Raw genomic sequence first — 25,159 nt, forward strand, 5'->3', positions numbered from 1 at the left:
CCTCGACTACACCATCTTTCAATGTGTACACACTGTACATAAGAGAGTGAGAGAAAGATGATATTCGTTTGTACATAGGATGGGCCTTAGCGCCCCCCCTTAAAACAAACCCTTTTAGTCAAGGGGGAGGGGTGAAATCCCAGCCGTCTTGGATCTTATTTTTGTCCTAAATAATAAAGATATTCCAGACTCAGAAAGTGCAACTTTTAAAATTCCCTCGCAAAAAATCCTTCTCGTGTAAGCATTTCCACAGCACAGGGCAGCTTGGCCAAAGCGTCAATGGTCGGACAAATCGCCTGCTTCGAAAAGAGCCGGCACTTCTCGTAGGCGAGAGAAACTCATTTTCCGCTCCCTCTGTATGTTTTTTTTTTTGCTTAATGCTGCTGGCCCTTTAAATTGCTGGGAAGAGAGGCGTTGCTGCAGGCAGCCCTATGGTGCTAATTTTTGAGACAACCCGCTTGCAGGTTGCATCTTCTTTCTTCTCTCCATGGTAAGCGTTGCGATCTTTGCCCGTTGACTTTGCACTTTGTGCTTCCTCTGCTCCCCCAACCCATTTTGCAAAAGCAAAATTTAATACTGTAGGTTCTTCAGCCTATTGGTGGATGGCTGCGGACTTGGAGGTTTCAAATAGCGTCCCTGTATTCAGAGTCCTCTCCTGCCAGGTGCGCTTCTTTTTTGTTTTCTTGCAAACTATCGGTAGTCGTTGCTGATAAAGTAGGTAGACGTTTGAGGTCTAAAAAGTTTCCCCTTTTGAAGGGAAAATTTGCTGCTTGCTACTCCTCTTAACACTCAGCTATGGGTCAAGGGGTTTTTCTTTCCTGCCCAACAATTTTTTTCCTTTGCAGGAATTCTGTATCTTTAAGCAAAAGGGTTCAAATTTCCTGCCATGCAGATCCAGTAATAGGAAGAACTTCACTTGTTGAACTTCTGCCTGACACACGGCTGTTAAATGGTGCTGGAGTCCTGAAGGGGAATAGAGGGAGGAGCAATCCTAATACGCACATAAACCTGTTTTAAAATGCTAGTTCTTAAAACGTTTTGATCCTATAGATTCTGTAAGCTACAGGACCATTGTATTTTAATAATGTATTTTGTTGGAAGCCGCCCAGATGGGCAGGGTATAAATAAATTATTATTATTATTATTATTATTATTTGTAAACTGGTCTGTACTGGTAAAGGGGGGCTAAGAAACTCAATACCTGATAGGGCTATGCTTTGTCCTTTATTTTTTTACCACCAAACCCGCCCCCCGCCCCCCAGCTCTGGAGTGTTCTGAGGATGCTTTTTTTGTAGCCTTCCACAGAAAACGTTTACAAATGAATTTAAAATGAAACCCTTCACTGCCATTATCTTTTGTAAACTTCATTTACAAAAGAAGTTTAAAAGTAAACATTTGTCGTCCGTTACCATGTGGTTGTCGTTTCGCAAATACTGTTGAAATTGTATAGTGTTATAATGCTAGTGCATTAAAATACGTTTCTATATACAGTGGTACTTTGGTTCTCAAACTTAATCCGTTCTGGGAGTCCATTCAACTCCCCAAACCATTTGAAAACCAAGACATGGCTTCCGATTGGCTGAAGGCGCTTCTTGTACTCAAGCAGAAGCTGTGTCAGATGTTCGGTTTCCGAAAAACGTTTGCAAACCAAAACACTTACTTCCGGGTTTGCAGCGTTTGGGAGCCGATTTGTTTGGCAACTAAGCCATTCGGGAACCAAGGTTTGACTGTATAATACATTAAGAATCCCATTTTAGGCTGGGTGAAAGCTGATTTTATAAAGAGCACTGTTTCTCTTGTCCACCCATGGGAACTTCATATACTTTCCCTCAAATATCTTTGTTTCTACCAATTCCACTGTTTACTCATAGAATCACAGAGTTGGGTTTGAACCCACAAGCCTGAGATTGAGTCTCATGCTCTACTGACTGAGCTATTTTGGCAGTCTTTGGTCAAGAGTCTTGAGGCATGATGTGGACCAGCATACTTTACCTATATACTGGTCCTGTGGTGATAATCCTGTGTTCCTTTTCAGTGTCAAATTTATTTTCTGCTATTTACATATAAAGGCTATTGTGCTGTAGTTTTCATTTTTAAAGAAACATTGAATTATGGCCTAGTAGTTCCGTATATTTTTTCCTTTCTAGCACATGCAATAAAATTAAAAAACAGGCACGGGGGGGGGGCATGATCTGCTTCACACCCTCCTTGAGTGTTTCTGTGTGGTTAGAATACGCCCTTGACTTCTGATAATGCTTTTTGTTCATTTGGATGGAGGACAGAGGGATATGAGTGTATGCACAAACCAACCTACTGCACACACAAAAAAGCAACTTTTGTTGCTCCGCCCTCTTTTGTTTCTGGCCCCACCCACCACTGGCATGTGACCCTGGGAAGACAGATTCGAAGGGAATGTGGCCACACTGCTCCAAACTCCCAGACTTCAAAGCTAAGTTTTCTCAAAATGGCAGATATTGATGTCAGATGGTTAGCTTTGCTGGTTTTTAAGAAGAACTTAAAACCTTCTGTGGTCAGCTGAGTGATCCTGCTCTGCAGTAGCAGAGTGAGAGAGGACATACCTTCTAAGGGAATAGGGGAGGCAAACACTTGCCCCACATAAAAAGGTAGTTTTTCTCAGTGCTGTGCTGATTATAGTCTGATCTACACAAGCTGTAGAATGGGCTAAAGTTTGTACCACTTCAGGCTGTAGGTAGGGAATCATTTTTTAAAATACATCCTCACACAAACAAATCTCTGCTTGTGGGAAGGAAATTACAGTGGTACCTCGGTTTGCGAACGCAATCTGTTCTGTGGAGGTGTTCGCTCGCGGAGGCGTTCGCTTGCTGAAGGCACACTTAAGTGCGTGCGCGAAGCGCCGATAGAGCACTTCTATGCACACACGCGCTGCGCAGATCACTTCTGCGCATCTGACACTGCAGAACCCGGATGTAAACACTTACGGGTCCACGGCGTTCGTAAACGGAGGTAGGCATAAACCGAGGTTCCACTGTACTGAACCATCTTGTTTGTTTTTTCCTTGCAAGTACGGTGTAGTTAAGACACACAGCATCACCCAGACCACCACCATCCCACCTGTAATCTGAAGTGGTACAATCCTCTCAAACACTCTTAGAATTCTGCCTCATGTGTCGGCAAAGGGGAAATGCAGTGGATGTCCAGGACTGTCTTACAGCAACACTATGAGCAGCATTTACAGTTGACAATGAACATGCTATCTGGAATGGAAAGAGAGGATGGGTAAAAATAACTTTCCCTCCAGATATATCATATAGAGTGCTGGTTGAATTAGTGGAACCTTAACTGAAGATGTGAAGCCTGTGTGCAACAAATGAAAGGCATAGTGTGCTTGCAATGAACTAATCAAGGGGTAAAAGACTTTGAAATGCTATAACCTAATTAGAACAAAGTAGATTCGAAATGTTCCTTCCTTGTTCCTCGTGGCTTATCCAGAGCCTTAAAGGTTTAGCTAGAAATGCTCCATTTTACTCCAATTTTTTAAGCTGCACACTTTTATTCCTTGTTCACAGGCACTTCAAGAAGTGGATCATGGCCTCATCAGTCAGCTGTTGGTGGACTCGGAGGAAAACCTTAGTGTGTGTACAGAGAAAATTCAAACCTCCCCGCCATACAACTGGAATGCTGACTGGAGCTTTTGGGTAATTTCATGGGTTCTCTCTGTTATGTATGAGCGATCTCTATTCCAAGGCAACCTGCATTCTATAACAGTTTGAATTAGTCAATCCCTTCTTACAGCTTGGGGAGATTGTAATGATCACTGTGTGTATGCTGATTTAAAGAGAAGTGACCTCACTGATGTATTTCACACTGAGTCATCAACAGCAGCACTGTAAGGTTCCAGGGCTTGCTTACTGATTTATCTTGTTTATTAACAATCTAGAGTTAGTGGTGAGCAGTGAGGTGGCCAAGTTTGCTGATGGTACTAAATTGTTCAGGGTCATTAAAACAAAAAGAGATTGCAAAGAGCTCTAAAAGGGCCTCTCCAAATTGGCAGTAAAACAGCACATGCAATTCGGCATAAAGTGTAAAGTTGCATATTGGGACAAAAAATATATATCTTCATTTCACATATATGCTCATGGAACTGGCTGTGACTTATTAGGAACAGCACCTTTTGGTCACAGTAGATAGCTCAATGAAGATGTCGCTCCAGTGTGCAGCAGCTGTGAAATGGCAAATTTCATGCTAGGGATCATTAGGAAAGGACTTGAAAATAAAAGTGTCAATATTATAATGCTGTGTCACACAAATCTATGGTGCAACTGCATATGGAATACAGTGGTACCTCTGGTTGCGGACGCGATCCATACTGGAGGTCCAGTCAGATCCCGAGGTTTCCGCAACCTGAGGACCATGTCTGCGCATGTGCGCAGCACGGTAGAGCGTTTCTGCGCATGTGCGTGCAGTGAAACCCGGAAAATACTTCCGGGTTTGCCGCATTCGCATCCTGAAGTTTATGTAACCAGAGGGTTACGTAACGCTACAGTTCTGGCTGCCTCGCCTCAAAATGGGTATTGTAAAGCTGGAGAAGGTTCAGAAAAGGGAATCTGAAATGATCAGCAGGAGGCAAAGTCGAAGTGTTTGGGACTTCTTAGTTCAGAGAAAAGGTAACTAACAGGTGACATGGTAGAAGTTTATACAGATATGCGTGGCATGGAGGAAGCGGCTAGAGAAAAGTTTTTCTCCCGCGTAACACAAGAACTTGTGGACATTATTGAAGCTGAATGGTGGCAGGTTCAAGGCAGATAGAAGAAAGTACTTCTTCACACAGCGCATAGTCAAACTAGGGAACTTGCTCCCACAGGAGGCAGTGCTGACTACCAAAGAGAATTAGACAAATTCATGGAAGATGAGGTTATCAATAGCTTCTAGCCCTGATGGCTGTGCTTTGGATCCATAGCTGGATACAGTAATGCTTCTGAACTCCACTTGCTGGAGGGGAGAATACTCTGATCCTGCTTGTGAGCTTCCTGTAGGCACCTGGTTGGTCATTGTGGGAACAGGATGCTGAACTTGATGGAGCATCGGCCTGATCCTGCAGGCTCTTATTATGTTATTAAGAATGTGGAAGTTTCATAAGGCCTCTCTTGAATACCTTTTTATGCTGACAGGCCTTTGTGGCTGTTTAATTAACTAATCACTTTAATAATTATCTGTATTGTTTTTTTCAAGGTATTTTACATTTTATCACGGTACACCACGGTGATATTTTATGATATGGTGGTATAAAAATACTTTTATAAATAAATAAGTACACTCCAGTGCTGTGCCACTGGGCTTTATTATTATTCAGCAGTTGCAGTTGCTGAAAACTACAAGGTTTAGCAACTGTGTGATTGGTTTTGTAGGTATATAAAGCCAGGGAAGTGGGGTTGCTGACCCAGGCTGCGAACCTGGTGAGGGGAATCATAGAATTGTAGAGCTGGGACTTGGAAGGGACCTGGATGTAGGAATCTTTCACCCAGCATGGGGCTCGAACCCACAACCTTGAGATTAAAGAGTCTTATGCTGTATTGACTAAGCTACGCAGAGGGAGAGAGGGGTTTTTAATCCTTGCCTCCTAGTGCATCCTAAATTTGGGATTGGGGAGGCACACGGGAAAGGAACGATTCTATTCGCACCAATAAAAACTTCTAGTACAAATAGCAGGTGGAAGTGATCTGATTGGAAGCACAGGGTGCAAAGGGTTAAAGTCCAGCCCTCATGTTCCTGGATCCCAGACTGGATTGGCCACTGTACCTGATATTTACACTTAAAAGCTATTCACCCAACTGCTAATTTTGTGAATGATGTCATGTTTAGTTTTGCCTAAGAAATCATAATTTCCAAGTGGCTTAAGTCTACAGCCTGAAAATCTCTCTGTATTAAAAAAACCATTCTACCTGTAAACTGTGAAACAGGGGAGTCCGATCACTCGGCCAATGCTACTTGCTCACCTGCTCCAGGCATGGAAGCATTATCTGAGCCATCCTTGATTACAATTTTAAATTATTAATCATACTCTTAGCATAGGAAATTTGAGTCAGAAGTTAAATACCTGAGCTGATGAAGTGAATCAGCTGCTGAGCTGAGATCTTTCTTCGCGTGTTAGATCCTCAGCATCACACAGCATTCTCTCAGCTTGAATCTCCTCACCTGAGATCTACAGATGAAGGGTGGTGTACAAATTTAATAAATAAATATTTAAATAAATGGCTAGTAGGGGAAACGTCAAATTTTGCTCCATGGATCTTAAATCCATTATACTAGAGTTTAGCAAAACCATTATTTCTTGCTTCTGTGAATTTCTGGTGGAGCCTTGAAGCTCTGAACATTAGGCATCAAACTGTGGCAGCAATCCTAAACGTACTTATGAGTACCCATACTTATGAGGCCCATTGAACACATTAGCCTTTTCTGAGTTGTTCTTCCCTAATAGGCTTACAATTGTGTGATGGGAGAATGAGGCCATGCCGTACCCCTGCCGTTGTGTTTTCATTGGCCCTGCCTATTCACCAACCACATGTTGTGGGGGAAGGTCTGAAGTAGAGAGCCTGCTGCAAGTGCCTGTGCAGTTGGGGCTGCAGTCACATGGTGGTTTATTCTGTTTTCATGACTTCTCCCTAACTGTTAAGTTCCACATTATATCTGAGCGTTCACATGACATGAAAGTCTCTTCTGGACCTATAGTGGAATATAGTGCAAGTTTAGTGCAAAGTTTTGTGTTATTTACTTGGGGGAGGGGGGAAATTCTTTGCAAATAATATGGAAATGAGTGGTAAACTTGCATTATGGTCCACTGTAGTTCTGGAAGTGGATTTTACATCATGAGAGAGCTCAAACATAATATGGAAATTAACAGGGAAACATTGTGAAAATGAAATAAACTGCTATGTGAATGCAGTCTTAGAAGGGTGATAATGCAGGGTTCCGAATCACGAGAATCTACATTATGTACTGTATTGTATTGTACATCTGGCTGTATTGTTTTAATATTCAATTGGGAGCCGCCCAGAGTGGCTGGGGAGACTCAGCCAGATAGGCGGGGTATAAATAATAATAATATTATTCATATTGTAGCTCCCTACTTTAGACCTTTAAACACGTGGAGACAGGACTAGTAAGAAGACAACAGAGGGCGGGGCCATAACAGGGGCAGGGCCACTGAGTGGGTAGACTTGTGAATGTGGCTCGTGAGTGTGGCCCTCTACATGTGTTCATTATCGCATGCAAGTACAGTGCTTGAAAACAGTTACTAAGACTCTGGCTTCTGAATAAATAAGCATAGGATTTTATAGTTGGTGTGATTTCATTCTAATTAAAAGTAGTTTGGGTTGACACACATCAGAGAGACCACATCAACTGTTCTATTCCTTTTTCTTTTCCCAAAAATGTCCTAAAGGGTGGTAAACATGCAAATTTAGAACAAGGAACTGAGATTTAAGTTTCATTTCTGTATGCTTGCCAATTGTGATTCTTGAGGCCAACTAGCAGGAAACAGATTTCTGCAGGGAATGTTGTTTTCGGCTAATCTGTATAATGATGTAGAAAGGTAGGACGCAATTGTTAATTAAGCCTTAGTTGTTGGGCTGTGAATATTTCCATGAAGCTGTAATTGCACCTCTAGAGACTTTTTTGTGTGTGGTTAAACTCAAGTAAGAAGAGAGCCTGGATTCTCACAGATTCCCCCCCCCCAAGGGCTGTTGGTTTAGACTAGATGTTGCTGGGAAACATTGCTTGTAAATTCACTAATGTTTACTTAGAGAGAATCAGTGTAGATTTCCATAATATTATTTTAGCAAAAATATCAAATACCAAAATTCCTTGTAAAATCTTGAAAAGGTTTATCATTGTTAAAAACAGAAAACATTTATGGCAATAAAGGTTGAAGGATGTGCTTACAAGTCCAAAAGTCCAATTTTCCTTGGGTGGCCTTCATGATGATCAGCTGTTGAGCCTGTCTCCTTTGCAATGTTTCTGTATGTTTTTAATGAATGATCTTATAAGCCACCCTGTGTAGTGCATTTACACTAGAAGGGTGGGGTAATAATCCCTTAAAATGCATTTAAATGCTTGTATGCAATAGAGGCCACAAATTTTCTATTATTAAAATATTTATAAAACAGTTAAATGAGGACATCCACCATGGATGCATTAGTTGAGATCCATGTATTGTAGTGGGGTTGGACTAGATCAGGCATAGGCAAACTCGGCCCTCCAGATGTTTTGGGACTACAACTCCCATCATCCCTGACAACTGGTCCTGTTAGCTAGGGATGATGGGCGTTGTAGTCCCAAAACATCTGGAGGGCAGAGTTTGCCTATGCCTGGACTAGATGACCCTCAGGAGCCCTTCCAACACTATGATTCTATGAAAGGTGGGTTAGTAACTTGTGGATTTTGCAAATCTGGCTTTCACAGTGGGAGACAAAGAGTTCTGTGACAAGTCTATTGTTTCTCCTTTTTTAAAAAATAATAATTTGGAAAGGTGAAGCAGAGTAGCTCTCCTTGTGCTGAGTATGGTTGGTTCGTGATGCCCAGTAATTTCACAAAATTCAGCATAGTATGGTAATCCAAAACATCTGTAGAGCTAGCAAGTTGGGGAAGGCTGCTGTAGGAGGCACATGAGCCCGATCAGGTGGCAACATACCTCACTTAACACATTAAGCACTATAACGCACTGTAATTGTAGTGCACTGTCATTTTCTGTCATGTTTTGCTGTGCTAATTAGGTGTCTCAGTAACACCTGGCAGGGTTATTCACAGCTGACTGCGACCTGTTCTTGCATCCTGATTCATAACAAACACGTGAATGATATAATTGCTGGCAGCATGCTCTCAAACGTTTAAAACAGTTGACTTTTAACACCATGCCTAACAGTGATCTGGCATCTTAGGATAAGCACAGATCTTCCCAAGTGTACTCCTGGACATATAGTTAAGGGAGCTGTGAAAACAACAAGAGAACCGTACCTCTAAACCAACCGGACCATGTTTCTAAACGTTGGCATGCTTGCCACAACACACACCTCAGCCCCATACAATGGAATATTCTCCCAGTGGATTTGATGCTGATTCGCCCTTAGAGGATATACTCTTCTTTTCAAGGTAGGTTCTATCAGATGTTCCAAGATTACTTAGTTTAAAAAAATCAAAAGACTTTAGGGTTTATCTGTGGCTAGTTTTCTATGTGCATGGGTCTTTTTGTTTGTGGGTGGAAAAGCCTAAATTAATCCAAGCTTCCACCTATTAATGAAGTGGCATAGATGCAGTTTTAGCACATCAACAAGAACTAAGTTGAAGGGTATAGAAGAATTTTAAACTTATTAGATACTTGTTATGAGTCTGACTGGATTGAACCATTAGCTATATCTGGTGTGTGCGTCCCCTATTCAGACTCCTTTTTTAACGGTGCCGTATGCCTAGATGCTGCTGTTATTTTTTCCCCCTAGCAAGCATTATATGAAAGTTGAAAGGCACGCATCCTAGTAGTTCAGTTGGGTTTTGGTCACATTGTCTTCTAGTCCAGTGTATACTTTGAGACAAGAGTAAACAATATTTTATGGGAAAAGATGAAGGGAGGCACAGAACACACTAAGTGATCATCTACAATATATATTTAAAGCATTATACCACTTTAAACAGCCATGGCTTCTCTTAATGAATCCTGAAAACCAGTTAAGGATGCTGAGAGTTGCTTGGAGACCCTTACTCCTCTCACAGAGCAGCTATACCCAGAGTTCCCTGGGTATTGACTGTTAAAAGAGTGTGGGAATTGTAGCTTGCTGAAAAGGACATAAGGGTTTCCAAACAATTCTAAACACACTACAGTTCCCAGGATTCTTTGGGGCCTAAATCTATTTCATTGAATTGAGACATTTGAAATGCTCCTAAGCAGTTTGCAGACGTAATCTAATTTGACTAGAATGCATATCAGTGTGCTCAACTATTTTGGGATTGATAATTAATTTTAATATAAATTTATTCAGTGATATAGTGAAGCGATATTGTTGGAAGGAGCCCAGAGAATTGTGCCTGAATAATAAAGTTATCTAGCTTTGAGTACATAGCATTTGATACAGATAGCATTAGAGAGGAGCTAATTCCATGGAGGCATGGAGAAAGCATAATTTCAAAAAACTGCAGAAAAACAGTGACCTGGGTTGGATAACCCTTTCCCCCTGGATTTCTTCCTCTGTGAAATGTAGGAGCAAAACTGTACCCTCCCACCTTGCATAACAGGTGTGTCTGCCCTGCAGGCTATACATGCACAGCTATAATGTTTAAATATAATATAACACATTAGAATTCAGCATGTGAAGGCCAGCTGAGTTCCCTCATACTTTATGAGGATTGACTGTGCAATTTGGACCGACACACCTTTATCCCCTGCTAACATTACACCCACATGTGGATATCTGGGATAGGTGATTTGGGCAGGAAGGAGGAATCCTGATTTCCAGCACACAAAGATAATCAGAAAGTATCACTTGAGTGGAACTGCATTTTGTGAAGTTTGTTGAACAGCCTTATTGTATCTGTTTTCTCAAAACAAGTCTCGCTGAGTTTGGTGGGCTGACTCCCCTCTGACCGTATAGAACTGCACCTAAGTCAGGATCAGTAGTACTTGGGGAAATCTCGCCAAATTCACTGTGTGACATGTGTCTTTGTCACATGCTGTGGGAGACAGTGGTCAAAGAGTTGCAAACTGGCTCTGGGCATAAAAGGACTAATAGCTGCAGAGGGCTTATATTTCTGTGGTTTAATGGGAATACAAAGGAATGGGCAAGAACATATTTCTCATAATACATTTACATGGCTCAGTAATCCAGAGGAAATCATTCCTCCAAATAAGCAAGCATGGCATGGGTACAGGAGAATCTTGCACAAATGCTGCTCTTTGGCTTCTGCTGGGTCTGTTCTGACCCCTCTAGCATTTCTGTTTCTCTCTGCCAATTAACTGGGCATTGAAGACAGCACACCTCTGGATGTATGTGTCTTGTGGTGATTTAATCCCCATCCTAAAGCTGCAAGGTGTTGACTAGACAGTATTCACAAGCTCATCGGGAGTGTTCTTGCCTCTGTTGTGCCGGAGGCCAAACTTTCCATTGTCTGTTAATGGGAGAGCCTATGAGGCTCATGGATTTTCAGGAGCACATGTAGAATATGGGAAATTGTTTTTGTTTTTCCGAGCTAAGTAAAACATTTGCTCTGTAATAAACAAAATCTGCCCTTATTCCCTTATGGGGTATACAAGAGCCCTCATAGAGTCCTTTGTAGGTTCTCCATCGGTAGGAGAAAATAACAGAGGCCAACCAGAGAATATTGAGAAGCAAAGCAGCTATTTCTTCCGGCAATCTTAATTCCGGTTTGGTATTCATCCAGTCCAGCCTTTCGCATGATGAATTCTGCATATAAGTTAAATAAGCAGGGAGACAATATACAGCTTTCTCGTACTCCTTTCCCAATTTTGAACCAATCAGTTATTCCATATCCAGTTCTGACTGTAGCTTCTTGTCCCACATAGAGATTTCTCAGGAGACAGATGAGGTGATCAGGCACACCCATTTCTTTAAGAGCTTGCCATAGTTTGTTGTGGTCGACACAGTCAAATGCTTTTGCGTAGTCAATAAAGCAGAGGTAGATGTTTTTCTGAAACTCTCTAGCTTTCTCCATAATCCAGCACATGTTTGCAATTCGGTCTCTGGTTCCTCTGCCCCTTCGAAATCCAGCTTGCACTTCTGGGAGTTCTCGGTCCACATACTGCTTAAGCCTGCCTTGTAGAATTTTAAGCATAACCTTGCTAGCGTGTGAAATGAGCGCAATTGTGCGGTAGTTGGAGCATTCTTTGGCACTTCCCTTCTTTGGGATTGGGATGTAGACTGATCTTCTCCAATCCTCTGGCCATTGCTGAGTTTTCCAAACTTGCTGGCATATTGAGTGTAGCACCTTAACAGCATCATCTTTTAAAATTTTAAATAGTTCAGCTGGAATATCATCACTTCCACTGGCCTTGTTATTAGCAATGCTTTCAAAGGCCCATTTGACTTCACTCTCATGTCTGGCTCAAGGTCATCAACCACACTACCTGGGGTGTATGAGACCTCCATATCTTTCTGGTAGAATTCCCCTGTGTATTCTTGCCACCTCTTCTTGATGTCTTCTGCTTTTTGAGAAGCAAAGCAGCTAGTAAGCTTCATCTTTATTGAACTGTTGCAACAGGGTACCCCCTCACAGGCAGGAGAAAGAGGAGGACCTAGAACAAAGGCGTGCCTGCCCTTATATAAGACATAAAATTGCCCACCCTGTAGTCCAAGACCACCCCCAGAAGCATCACAGAAGGGGTGTAGCCCAAGACCACCCCCCCAGATACATCATACCTACATCACAGAAAAGGGCGGTCTACAACAGAAATCTGAGTACTGTACTGTACTTTGTTTATCCCCTGTCTGCCAGGCTATCTGATAATGCCTTCTCTGATTGCCCTTCCTAGTAGTCTGGCCATTCCTTTGAGATGGTAATCACTTTAATTCCTGAGACAATGGGAAGGTTCCCTCGCCCCCTCCTTCCTTGCAGGGAAACTGTTATGTACTGAGCTGAATCCTAGAACAATAGGATTCAGAATCAGCGGGAGCTACCCAATCCAACTCCAGATGGAAGTGAATCCGCAACCTGATTGGCCTGCTGGAGCAGCCAATCAGGCGGCTGGCAGAAGTGAATCTGCTACCTGATTGGCCTGTAGGAGCAGCCAATCAGGCTGCAGGCAGAAGTCAATCCACAATATAATTGGCCCACAGGTGTAGCCCTGAAGTAGCCAATCACGCAAGGCCCATTGTGTAAATAATGTATATAAGCAGATGGTTTGGGGAAAAGAGCCATTCTTCTCCTCTTCTCCTTGATGACTATGAGCTGAATAAAGAGCATGAAATTCACTCTCGACTCCGAGTACATTTCAGAAACATTTTGTCAACTTCACACATGTGGCCCATACATTTGTGTACGTGTCTGCTTGGTACATTGATGAACAGTTATTATATATATAAAACCTTAATTTTTTTATTTCAGCTTGGTGGCTAAATAGCTCAGATCTTGGGTCTTACAAACAGACTTTGGAAATCCTGAACTGCTTTCCCAGCAAGCAAAGTAGGATATGCTAAACATTACATAGTAGTATAACAGAAATATATCCCTTTGATCCAGAATCTCCTTAATTCCTGCTACATTAACCATGGTGAAAATAAAGCCAAGAAAACCAAAGCAATTGTTTTAGATTCATTTCAGATAATACTCATGCATAAAAGCGTCAACAACAAAATCACCCACTCCTAAGTATTTAAGAGTTTTACGCTGCCAGGCAACGATGAAAAACATCATAAATGTGGGTTCTTTGTGGTTTTGTTGTTTGAGGATATGATCTCAATTAAATGTTAAAAATAATCGCTTCTGTATAGGCAGTTGGCATGGTTTGAGTTGGTTTTATTTTCACCATAGCGTCTGTACTTGGCATGAATCGGTAGCCTGTTGCCCTGCAAAATATAAGTGCACAGCTTTTTAAGTTGTTGTGTGCCATGTGGTTATTTCTGTATATAATAGGAAGGAAATTTCTAAAACTTCAAGCCTGGCTTACAGTGAGTGCAGGAAACAACATTTTCTAGTCTTCTTAAATAGCTGTTGTTGTTTTTTTGGCTTGCAATAAAAAATATATTTTATTTTTTTAAAAAAAATATTTTTATTAATTTTCCAATTAAAACCAATTATATCACATTCAATATTTCAAATTATACACATATATATATCAATCAGACCGAATGTTATGCCAAATCATCTAAAGAATTTTTTATTTGGGTTCCCATGCTTCAAGAAATTGGGAATTCCTCGCAACTGTCCACTGCCGTCTTTTTTCTAAAGTTCAAATCGTCCTTCAAGTTCATAATAATCCAGATCTTCCCCTTACAGTCACATAGATGTTTTCCACTTTCACGATTGTTTCCCAGCTGCTGATATAAATATCAAACAAAGTCTCACAGATGTTCTTTCTCCTGTGTGAGTTAATCAGTCCAGCCTCCCCATAAATCTTCTTAATGGAGCTCCTGTTGCGTTGAAGCAATTCGAAGTAGCGCCATCTTAAAAAGCTCAAATCACTTTCGCTTTCCTCTCATGGCCATGAAAATTTACGATCATTATAGAATTTACAGCTTTTCCAGGCAGGAGACCCAAACATCAAACCATAGACTCTTGGTAAATTAATGGATCTCCTTGCCCTATAGCTGAACTTAGCTTCAGGTCGCTGCTCCAATTTAAAGTGCGTCACAGCTCATAAATCCTCCGAACGCATTCAGAACTCCTTCCGTCCGACTAGGGGGGGGCTTTTCTCATCGGCAACTCCACATCTTTAAAAAAATATGCTCAGTAACAACAGTTATAAGGTTCAACTCACACAGTCTTTTGCTTCTCTTTCACTCCAAACAAGCCAGGACATCGCGTCCGGGAAGGTACGAGGCAACAATATGAAGAAAAAAAATAAAATAAAAACTCACTCCCCTTATCGCTCCGTCCCCATCAATCCTTCTTCCAGATGCAGTACAATCTTTGACTCCTCTCACTCGGCAGCATAAATTTCTCAGCAGTAAACAGCGCTTCTTTCCCTCCTTCTGAAGTATGTCCATAGATTTAAGCCTAATTATCTTCTTTAACCATGGAAATCCCCGCCATGCAGATTAGCGTCCGGGAGTCCTGGCCCTTGTAAGTGCTCAGCCCAAGCTCCCCCCACTCCAAAAACAGTCGGAGTGGGTCTGGGGGCATCGCGGGCCAGCGGCCCCTCTCCGTAACCCCCGGAGAGGGTAGGGGGTTGCCATTTACTCCCCTAGCAACCGCCAAATTCCTTACAAAGGTCAGAGAGATGGAAAACAGGTCCGCCATTCCTGCAGGCGGAAACCGGAACCATAAAAAATATATTTTAAAGCATTTTAAAGCTTGCAATAAAAAAATAAAAAATAAATTTTAAAGCATTTTGCTTTTTTCCCTTAAAAAACCCCTAATTTATGAGAAACAGAAACCTTATTTCTTCAGAGCTAGAGAAGCTTTATGAAAATCATGGTGCAAATTACGAGGGTTGCGGAAGCAAGGAGATTCTGTACATGATTAGATCACAGCGGAAGTATGATCAGTCGCCCTGTCATAACAGTGCTGCCAGTGTGGAGCACTGTGTATTGAGGCATATATGAGTCATGTTAAAAACACTATTTTCAGATGCCTTCTATCACCTTCCCAATCAGGAGGGAAGTGATTGTTAAGTATTTGCAAATGTGTTTAAGAGTCAAAATACGGATAAGGCAGGATGCAGATTTATTGAAAAGCTCCTTTACGTGTCTGTGTGTGTTCATCCATACTTTGGTTTGGGAGGCTGTTGAAGGATTGCCTTACTTATCTGGAAGAACTAGTTTCTGGGGTTTACTTGAGTAACTGAACCTTATACAAAATACATATGTGGCCTGGTACTCTTTGCCACTCAGCATCATATGAAAAAAACAGCTAATATATGAAAAAATATATATCTCAAGCAAGGTATAAGGCTTCAGAAATGTCTTTCCTTTTTCTACCAAAGAGAAGTTGTGTCCTCCATCATAGAGCTTGGGGAATGGGAAGATAAACTCTTGTTCCTAATTCCTCTTCTGCTGTTCCTCTTCTATATCGTTTTATATCCTCTACTCTGAGAGCTGTCATAGCAAGAGGCTATGAAGCTGTATTGGCCATAGTACCGGTAGTTGTGGTGCGATGAGGATTTTGGCTGATTATGGTAGTGCCCTGTCCTTGTAAGCCACTAATTCTTAACAGGGACCATATTTGGAACTGAGGAAGAATCTGCAGCACTGGCTCTGCCCATTCAGCTCTCATGTGAGTTGAAGGTGCAGGCAACATTACTTTTATTTCTTACTTCCCAGCTGTGAACAGCATCTTACGCTTCCCATTATCCACGTAAGCTGTTTTCTCCTACGGGCAACCTACACATTATGCACATTATACATGAAACATGTAGCTATGTTTCATCTTTTTCTTAAATTCAGTACAGATGTGTGTATGTGTATTGCCCATTGTTATAGGGATTGTGCATTGGGAAGGAAGAGTTCACTCCCATTGGTGAGAAAGTATGTTTGAGCACAGTGTGCCCCAGTCCTAAGACTGTTCCAGTATTGAATTCCCTGTTTGTGTTGACAATCCCAGAAGGGGGAAACAAAAATCTAGTCAAGTGAATTTGCTTTGGGGCATGATTGAAAAATTAAGTGTGAATGCACCTTTTAAAATTCCAGGAGCATACTGGTCCTTTCCTGACATCCTACCTTCTTTGTAATTGAACTGACTGACTGGATTGGTATGCAAACTTTAAGATCTCTGCATGATGGAGAATTCTTAAAAGAACTGAGTGTTGACTTCTGTCTTGACAAGCAAGATGTTGAGCTGTTGCATGGACAAAAAGAAACTAGATGAAATTGTTATGAAACATTTATTGACTGGCAAGGATTTATTTATTAAGAGATTTTTAAACCTCATCCCACAGCAGTCTCAAGGCTGTTAAATTTTTTGTTACACGCCACCCCAATCTCAGAGTTGTGCGATTTTCCAGGTGTGCTTACCCAGGGTTTGGGTTTGCTTCTGGAAATGAGGCACAGTACAGACTCTGGTTTATTTACACACATATACAACCTGAGCCTATGACAGAAGGGTTCTCAACATTACACTCCAAGATGGTCTAGCTTCTCCCATAGGCATAACCCTGGATTCAAACAGACATCTGCCATGGCCTGCAGCTTTTCTTCCAAAAAAAGAGGCAACACGTCGACCAATTCCAACGGGCGAAATATATCTGTTTTTATCTTTATAAACTATAACGACATGCGAGACAGTGATCCAAGGTAATCATACTGTTTTGGTTTGGTCTTCTTCAGTTTTTTAACTTAGTGTTTATATACAATCTGCAGAACAGGGGTCATACACATATGTCATACCCCTGTAAGCCCGTTGGAATTGGTCGACGTGTTGCCTCTTTTTTTGGTATTTTAACTCAAGTCTGCAACACAGGGGTTGTTACTTTCTGCAGCTTTTCTTCAGCTTCTAGATCACATAACTCATTTGTCACATCATGGCTCTGAACCCTAACCGTCTAACCTAACGTACTTGGCTTCATCCCTAGAAGAAGAGGAGCCTCACCCATTTGTTGTGTCACGCAGAGTTCCTTTGATCCTCTGTAGTCTTCTTAATGGCCCACCAGCCCAGGCAATTTCCTCACAATGAAGTTAGCCACCTTAATTAACCTTTCAACACTTGGCTTAATTAAAGGATTAGCAGTGTCTAGCACACATCTTAATGCACAGGCTCTGGCTTAACACACCTAGTCTTAACACTCCAAGCATTGATTAAATTCTGACACCTACTGGACCCAAATCACATGACCGAACATGGTTTGAAAGAAATATGTGCTCTCCCAAGCCCACATCCCCATCAGAAATTACAAAGGAGGCCATGTACCTGTCCTCTTGATTTGTCATGAATATTGGAAGATACGTGGGGAAGCCTTTTAGTAGAAACATTAAGAGCTCTATATTTCTTGCAGTGGACATGCCAAAAATTCATGGAGGTTATTTGTATTGGTACAAATGATAAAGCTCCACATTACTACTATTCTGGATTTGTCTAAAATTCTTCTAAAAATGTTCCGGATCTTCTAAACCTTTGGAAACCTTTATATTGTGGGGTTATCTTTTCTGCAGTAGCCAGGTTGCATACATCTTTATGCCACAAATACATTTTCAGGCATTCTGCTCTAGATAGCCTAGCAGCTGCCAGCAGCCATACTGCCATTTCTTTAGATTGTAATCTTTGAGATTTACCAGATTGATCATTGAGGCTGGGAGCATTGCAGAGCACACTAGTTTGACTGTTTAGTAGAATACCACCGATCCCTTTTTCTTTACCTATCTGACTGTGTGTTGTGTGGGCATTTTTTTTTAAAAAAAATGTGTCTAGGATTCGGTGACTTTGAGCCAAGGTTTCTAAGATACTCTGCAATGTGACCCTGAATGGTATGTTTCTCTTGTACCTGGTGAAGTGATTCCATTCTCTTAACTACCACTGTGTTTAGTTAATCTGAATCTTAACAAAAATGATTATTGATGTTGTGTCATCTGGCATGAACGTTTCTGAAAATTAGTTACAGGTAGGTAGCCGTGTTGGTCTGAGTCAAAACAAAATAAAAAAATTCCTTCAGTAGCACCTTAAAGACCAACTAAGTTTTTATTTTGGTATGAGCTTTTGTGTGCATGCACACGAAGGTATCTGATGAAGTGTGCATGCACACGAAAGCTCATACCAAAATAAAAACTTAGTTGGTCTTTAAGGTGCTACTGAAGGAATTTTTTTATTCTGAAAATTAGTTTATTTGATTCTACTGGGAATGTTTTCCTGGTCTGATTGAAGGCAAAAAAAAAAAATCTCACCTGCCCAAACACTGCACAGTTAATCTGATTTTTCCCCCCAAAATCTTTCTCCTTCAGCCTCTACAAGTAGCAGGGGGGCTGAGCCAAAGACTGGGACATAATCACACTAATGACCAGGCCTCTGTCTGCCATTAGCCCTCTGGAAGAGTGCCCTTTGCTTAGGAGACTCTCCTCTCCAGAGCAGCTCAGGGGAAATGAAGAGGAACAGAAAATGCATGTAAGTAGAACACACAGGCCTGATTCTTCTAAAGCAGGGGTCAGCAACCTTTTTCAGCTGTGGGCCGGTCCACTGTCCCTCAGACCTTGTGGGGGGCCTAACTATACTTTGAAGGAAAAAAAAGAACGAATTCCTATGCCCCACAAATAACCCAGAGATGAATTTTAAATAAAAGGACACATTCTACTCATGTAAAAACACGCTGATTCCCGGACCATCCACGGGCTGGATTGAGAAGGCGATTGGGCCACATCCGGCCCCTGGGTCTTAGGTTGCCTCCCCCTGTTCTAAGGCTTGAAGAATAGAGATGTTTCAATTCAGCTGATTCTCATCTGGATGTGCAGCTGGCTCCAGCGAAAAAACATTTTATCTGAGGTGAAGCTGAAGCTCACTCACACACCTTGATGTTGTGGTCACGAAATGACGGCCATGCATATATTAAGAGGTTGGTGTATATGTGTGCATCAGCAATATCTTGGCACTTTTAACAACACCTATTTTCTAGACTAAACAGTACTAAATTTGGTAAAAGAGCCACATGACCTATGGAAGTTAAGTATCTTAAACTTTCTCGAACGAGAGACAGAAGGAGAGTAAGCAAGTCAGCAGGGCTCTCTGGGTTTAGGTGCTGATTCTGAGAGCGGTAAAATGCACCTGCAAACAATGCAGAGAGCCCACGCTCCTGTAGAACATTAATAATAATAATAATAATAATTTATTATTTATACCCCGCCCATCTGGCCGGGTTTCCCCAGCCACTCTGGGCGGCTCACAACATAAAAATAAAACACAGTGATCTATTAAACATTAAAAGCCTCCCTAAACAGGGCTGCCTTCAGATGTTTTCTAAAAGTCTGGTAGTTGTTTTTCTCTTTGACATCTGGTGGGAGGGCATTCCACAGGGCGGGCGCCACTACCGAGAAGGCCCTCTGTCTGGTTCCCTGCAACTTGGCTTCTCGCAATGAGGGATCCGCCAGAAGGCCCTCGGTACTGGACCTCAGTGTCCGGGCAGAACGATGGGGGTGGAGATGCTCCTTCAGGTATACTGGACCGAGGCTTTAAAGGTCAGCACCAACACTTTGAACTGTGCTCAGAAATGTACTGGGAGTCAATGTAGATTATGTTAAGAAAAGGTAATAGGAAAGCTGCAGCATGTGTGAGAGAGAAAGCAGTTGTGAGCTGTGTTCACATGTAAAAATAAACCATGGCTTGGTATTATGAGGCTGAGGCACAAGGAGCCTTGGGCTCACACGCTCTCCCCTTCCTCCACCAGCAGCGGTGTACTTAGGGGTTGGCAAAACTGCCCTCCACTGGGGACACGCACACACGCAAAAATCACCTATCAGACTTTGGAGTGTAGGACATATAGGTGTTGTGGTGAGATAAAACGTGGAAGAAGCTTCCTGCCCTTGCGGTAAAATGATTTTGATTTTTTTTTTTTGGCAGAGGGCACCAATGCAACTCCTTGCCCTTGGCACAAGCGACCCTATGTATGCCTCTGTCCACCACCACAGTGGCAAGGAGGAGTTTGGAAATTAAATGCTGCTTTGTGGTATTGTCTGAACCTAGTCTTAACTGTGATGAGTAGAAGCAAGCCAGCTTCAAACAATAGCTTATGAAGCTGACATATAGTTACAATTAACCACACTTTACTGTTCAGGCATAACACTAAACCATGGTTAATGTGAACCAGTAGTGGAAGCATCCCAATTTAATGGCTGCACTGGAAGGGGCTCAGGGAGGGAGTGTGCCCTTGTGCAAGGATTGGAGTCAAACTAGATTTGATGCAGGAGATTGTCCGTGGAGAGAACCATAGAGCACATGCTTTGCACCCAGAAGGTCACAAGCTTAAACCTTAGCATCTTAGGTAGTGGATGATGTGAAAGACACCTGTTTCAGAACTGCTAGAGCAGGAATGACTCTCCAAAACCATTGGAGATGTTGTTAGGCTCCAGCTTCAATCAGCCACAGCATGACCATTGGTCAGGGATGATGGGAAATGCAATTCAACAATGTATGGAGGGCCCCGGGTTCTAGAGCTGCTGCCAGTCAGCAGTGAACAGCAACTGGCATTCAAAGTCATAGTGCCTCTGAAAGCAGACATAGAACATAGCCATTCTTCTAATCTTTCAAAGGCATCAAAGTTGGTGGCCATCTCTACCTCTTGTGGGAGTGGATGCTATAGTCCCAACTAAGTGCTGTATGAAGAAGTTACCCTTCCTTTTGGTGTTTTCCTGACTAATTGCTTTAATTCCAACTGAAGCAGAGTATCTTAATTGTCCTTCCACCATAAACATGCCTTTTATACTAAAATATTATGCCTGGAAAAAGCAGCATGTGGATTATGCTGAAGAATACAAGACGCAAGGGGGGAAAAGAGCTTTATTTAACATCCTACACATTCCACTGCTTTTTCCACTATTTTAAGCTATATATCTTTTCTCTTTGTCTTAGACGTATCTTCTGCTTAGAAACAATTGCATTTTTGGTAGTCTTTGTTTACTTTATGGGAAAACAGTCATACACCAAGCGGTTTGTAGGTGAGGCCTGGTGTGGTCTAGCAGTGCTGAGGCTCAAGAGATTTAGTTTGTGCAGTTTAACTTTGAAAAGACTCCCCTGGAGTGCTGATTTTTAGCAGTGTTGCTTTGGCCTGAGTATTGTGATAATCTAAGCATGCTTGAAGAAGTTTTTTGTTTACCCAGGGACAATTACAGTGAATCGGCTTGCTAGTGGAGAAATCCTCTTTGATGTTCCAAAGGGAGCTTAAAGAACTCTAAAATGATGTATATCTCACATGATGACCTGCAAGAATGAACAGAATACATGCAGCATCTATATTAATCCTCTGCGCTATTAAACATAGAAGAAAATTAGTAGGACCTGGCCAGTGTTTGCCACTTATTCTGTGAGATTTCTGGCTGAATCTTTTAAAGCAGGGTGGGAGAGATTTGTGGCCCTCCAGGTATTGAACCTCAGCTCCTATCAGTCCTAGCCACCAGGTTCGTAAGGTGAGGGATGGTGGTAATTTCAGTCCAGCATCATCTAGAGGGCCACAGGTTCTCCATTTCTACATTAAAGATGCTGGGTGGAATTCAAAGTGGCTGTTATGAGATTGCTCCATCAGTGCAAGTATTTCTGCTTGGCTGTTTGGAACACACTCCCCCCCCCCCCAACATGCTGTTATGGGCATTCTCCTGTCACACACATCCCAAGCTGATTTGCCGGGGTGGGGGTGGGAGAAGAGGGAAAGCCCTATTGCACTAGCAGGACTTGCTGTGCTGGTTTCTAACAGCACAACTATTTAGTTGAATCTGGCCCATCATTTTGCACCAATATTCTGAAACAGCTTAGCTTAAGGAAGGGGTGGGGGGAGAACTAGAAACAGCTGGAGTGGTGGATCCAGAACTGGACCATACTCTTTAGACCAGGCACCCCCAAACTTCGGCCCTCCAGATGTTTTGGACTACAATTCCCATCTTCCCCAACCACTAGTCCTGTTAGCTAGGGATCATGGGAGTTGTAGGCTAAAACATCTGGAGGGCCACAGTTTGGGGATGCCTGCTTTAGACCATTCTGAAAGGAAGGTGAGGACCACCCGCCTGTTAATTATGGATGTCGTATGAATCATATGATGCCAGGTGACTCTAAAGTTCAAAGCCATGGTAGCAGGCACAGGCACATCTCCAAAGTTTGTTCTAAAGTCCCACACCTCAGAGATCAGAGATAAACCTCTGGTTTTTCTTTTATATTAAAAAGCAGTAGTAGAAGCTTATCTTAATTGGATATTAGTCTTTGCCAGTTGCCTTTTAAAGAGGGGGTAGAGGCTTTTTGTACCTGCTGCCTTTTTTCTTGTTTGCATCTTCTAAAAACACCAGGCAGAGGCTTATCTCCGATCTTAGCACTGTGGTCTCATGGTGCCAAGACTAGAGATATGAGTTCCCTTATCGCTTACTTTAGCACTTTGTGCTTATGGAAATAGCAGATCTCAGTGACTGATGTCATATGATACCACGTGACTGGCAGCTGGGTGCAGTTTGCCCAGAATGCCCTTGCAGGTCAAATCCAGAGGTCTAGTCTTTGGGCCAGAGCTTCCCCATGCTAGGGCACAAGAAAGGGAAGGACACTAGTTAGGTCCTCATGGAATGCCATTTTCTGCCAGGGACTGAGCTTGCCGCTTCCAGAATCCCAAGTGAAGTACTAACTTTGCACGTGCTGTTTCTACCAGGGAAGGCCTCTATGACCTCTTCTTATGCTACCTTGGAAATGTGGGAGTTGCTAGAGCACAGCTCCTTTCCACTGCTCCTTTCCACACCTTGGAAACAGTCTGAGATGTCCTGAGTCACAGAGGAGGAGTCTTTATCTCACACTCACATTCTGTGGCTTTATCTCACATCCACATCTCAGCCTTGTGCATGTTTCTACAGATGGAAGGCGGTCAGGATTGCAATAGCAGAGTACTGTACAGCTGCTTTTGCATTTTGCATTAATATCTATGATACATCCAGACTGCTATATTTCGTAAGTGCACATTGCCCAATGAGATGACAACAGTAATTTCCTTTTGTGTTGTCTGTTAAACCTTGGATATGGAATGCAAACTCCATGTACAACTTCCTGGCTGGGATTCAGGAGGCTTCAGAACTGCAGGAGGGTTTCTGCCAGATCAAGGGAAGGCTGGAGACTGGGTTGTGCTTAAGGCAACAGTGCATGATTAATTCACTGGGTGTGGGCACTGTACAGTTGCGTTCATTCTGACACTTGCTTTTCTGCGAGGATTTGATAATAATAAAACACAAAAAAACTTGTTTACTTGAAACTTTTCTTTTTGCAGATCTCAAGTTCCACTTACAAATATAGGAATGAGGAATTTAAGAGACAATTCTCGCACCTGCCAGATTTGGAAAGGCTTGTAGTAGGTAAGAGGGAAATGTTGCATCCTATGAGTGGAGCTACAAGTTGCATTTTTATATTTAAAGCAAATTTGAACCTTGTAACTTGGAAACGTAATGCAAAAAATACTGAAGGCTTTGTTGTGATGAAAATGAAACAACTTAAAGGACACCTTCATTGAGGCACACTTTCTGAAATAATAATAATAATAATAATAATAATAATAATAATAATAATAATTATTTATACCTGCCCATCTGGCTGGGTTTCTCCAGTATGTAAACTGAAGCCCAGCCGTTCTTTAAAATTCACACTTTTCAGAATTTTGCAATGCAGTTCACCAGTCAGGTAATATGCATAAAAATGCACATGCTAGGGTAAAGTGTGCATAAAAATGTGTACAACGATGGTTTATAAATTGCTTTGCAAAAATGCATGTATCTGGCAAAATCGAATACAGAAATGTGTATATGGTATTAGGAGGAATCAGCACTGAAATGCTGGTGAATTTTCATGAAGATTTCTTTTAAAAAAATGGGAACTTAACTGATGTTAAGATTGGAAAAAAGAGAAATGAAGAGAAACCAAAACTGACATATTTGCCTATCCCTAGCCTTGGATCTTTGGGCCTTGCCATAATGTTGAAACATTTTCAAGAAGTTCAAACAGCAGATTAAGAAGAGATGGGGGGGGGAGGTTTCTAGTTCATTTGTACTTGCAGAACATCTTCTTGCTAATTTCATTTCATTTGTGCCTTGCTTGCTTGCCTTTAATTTCTCTGTGCTTGAACAGCGCTGACATTTTGCTCTTTAATCTTCTGGATGTATCTGCCTTTTGTTCTCAGAATGTTCAACAAGGCCCTGCCCATTCATTTCATCCCTTTGCAAATCCTCCATATCTCCCTTGTGTATTTTGCACAGCTTTCAAATGTGCCCATGACACAAGCTAACCTGATCTCATTTTTAAAATATCCTTACTGAAACATTATCTGAAGCTTTAAAACAGCCCATATTCAATAGAGAATTAGTAAGATCTGCAGTAAACAATTCTACTTTATTCTAAAATTCCAAGCTGCTGTTTGCACTGATGTAGGAAAGAAAGCAAGAAAGCAATTTGGCTCTTTGTGTGAGGCATACTTTCCATATGACAACCATTCTGAAACTGAAGAGTAAACAGCTGGATTAGGCATGAGCTGCATTGAATGCAAGTTTGGCTAGTCAAGGACAGTGCAAAGTCATAGTATTGTATTCAAAGGAAATGTTATTATTCATTAAAGTGTTTCCTACTGTGTATTGCACCCTACAGCAGTTTCAACCGTTGTTCTCCAATATGTGACATGAAGTCAGGAACTATTACATATGATAAAAAAACGGAGCAAAACCTTTTAAAGAATAAAGAATGGGAGGAGAGCTAGTTCTTAATCTGAAAAGAGGGTCAAAAATCCATGGCACCGCGCCCTCTGTCCTTGAAGCCTTCCTTCTTACTCCTAAAAGTTGAAGCTAAAGCCAGCTAACACAGATATGCTGTGAATAGGAAAGCAGAT

General features: G+C 41.8%; 1 protein-coding gene across 4 annotated transcripts in view; it reads left to right on the forward strand.

Moving 5' to 3' along the window:
- Positions 1-382: 382 nt before the first annotated feature.
- Positions 383-25,159, forward strand: part of GRAMD1C (GRAM domain containing 1C) — a 68,160-nt gene continuing 43,383 nt past the window's right edge. The window contains exons 1-4 of one of the 4 annotated variants that reach the window (XM_060273745.2): positions 8,912-9,126; positions 13,084-13,161; positions 18,567-18,726; positions 23,558-23,642. In XM_060273745.2, coding sequence (XP_060129728.1) covers positions 18,619-18,726; positions 23,558-23,642 — 193 coding nt within the window. In that variant the 5' untranslated portion in view covers positions 8,912-9,126; positions 13,084-13,161; positions 18,567-18,618. Of the gene's footprint in view, positions 491-3,548; positions 3,678-8,911; positions 9,127-13,083; positions 13,162-18,566; positions 18,727-23,557; positions 23,643-25,159 lie in introns of those variants that run through there. The other 3 variants (XM_088668195.1, XM_060273744.2, XM_060273746.2) reach the window with 3 other exon arrangements.

This window comes from Zootoca vivipara, chromosome 4 (assembly GCF_965207765.1).
Source record: "Zootoca vivipara chromosome 4, rZooViv2.hap1.1, whole genome shotgun sequence".
In the NCBI taxonomy this organism is placed as follows: Eukaryota; Metazoa; Chordata; class Lepidosauria; order Squamata; family Lacertidae; genus Zootoca; species Zootoca vivipara.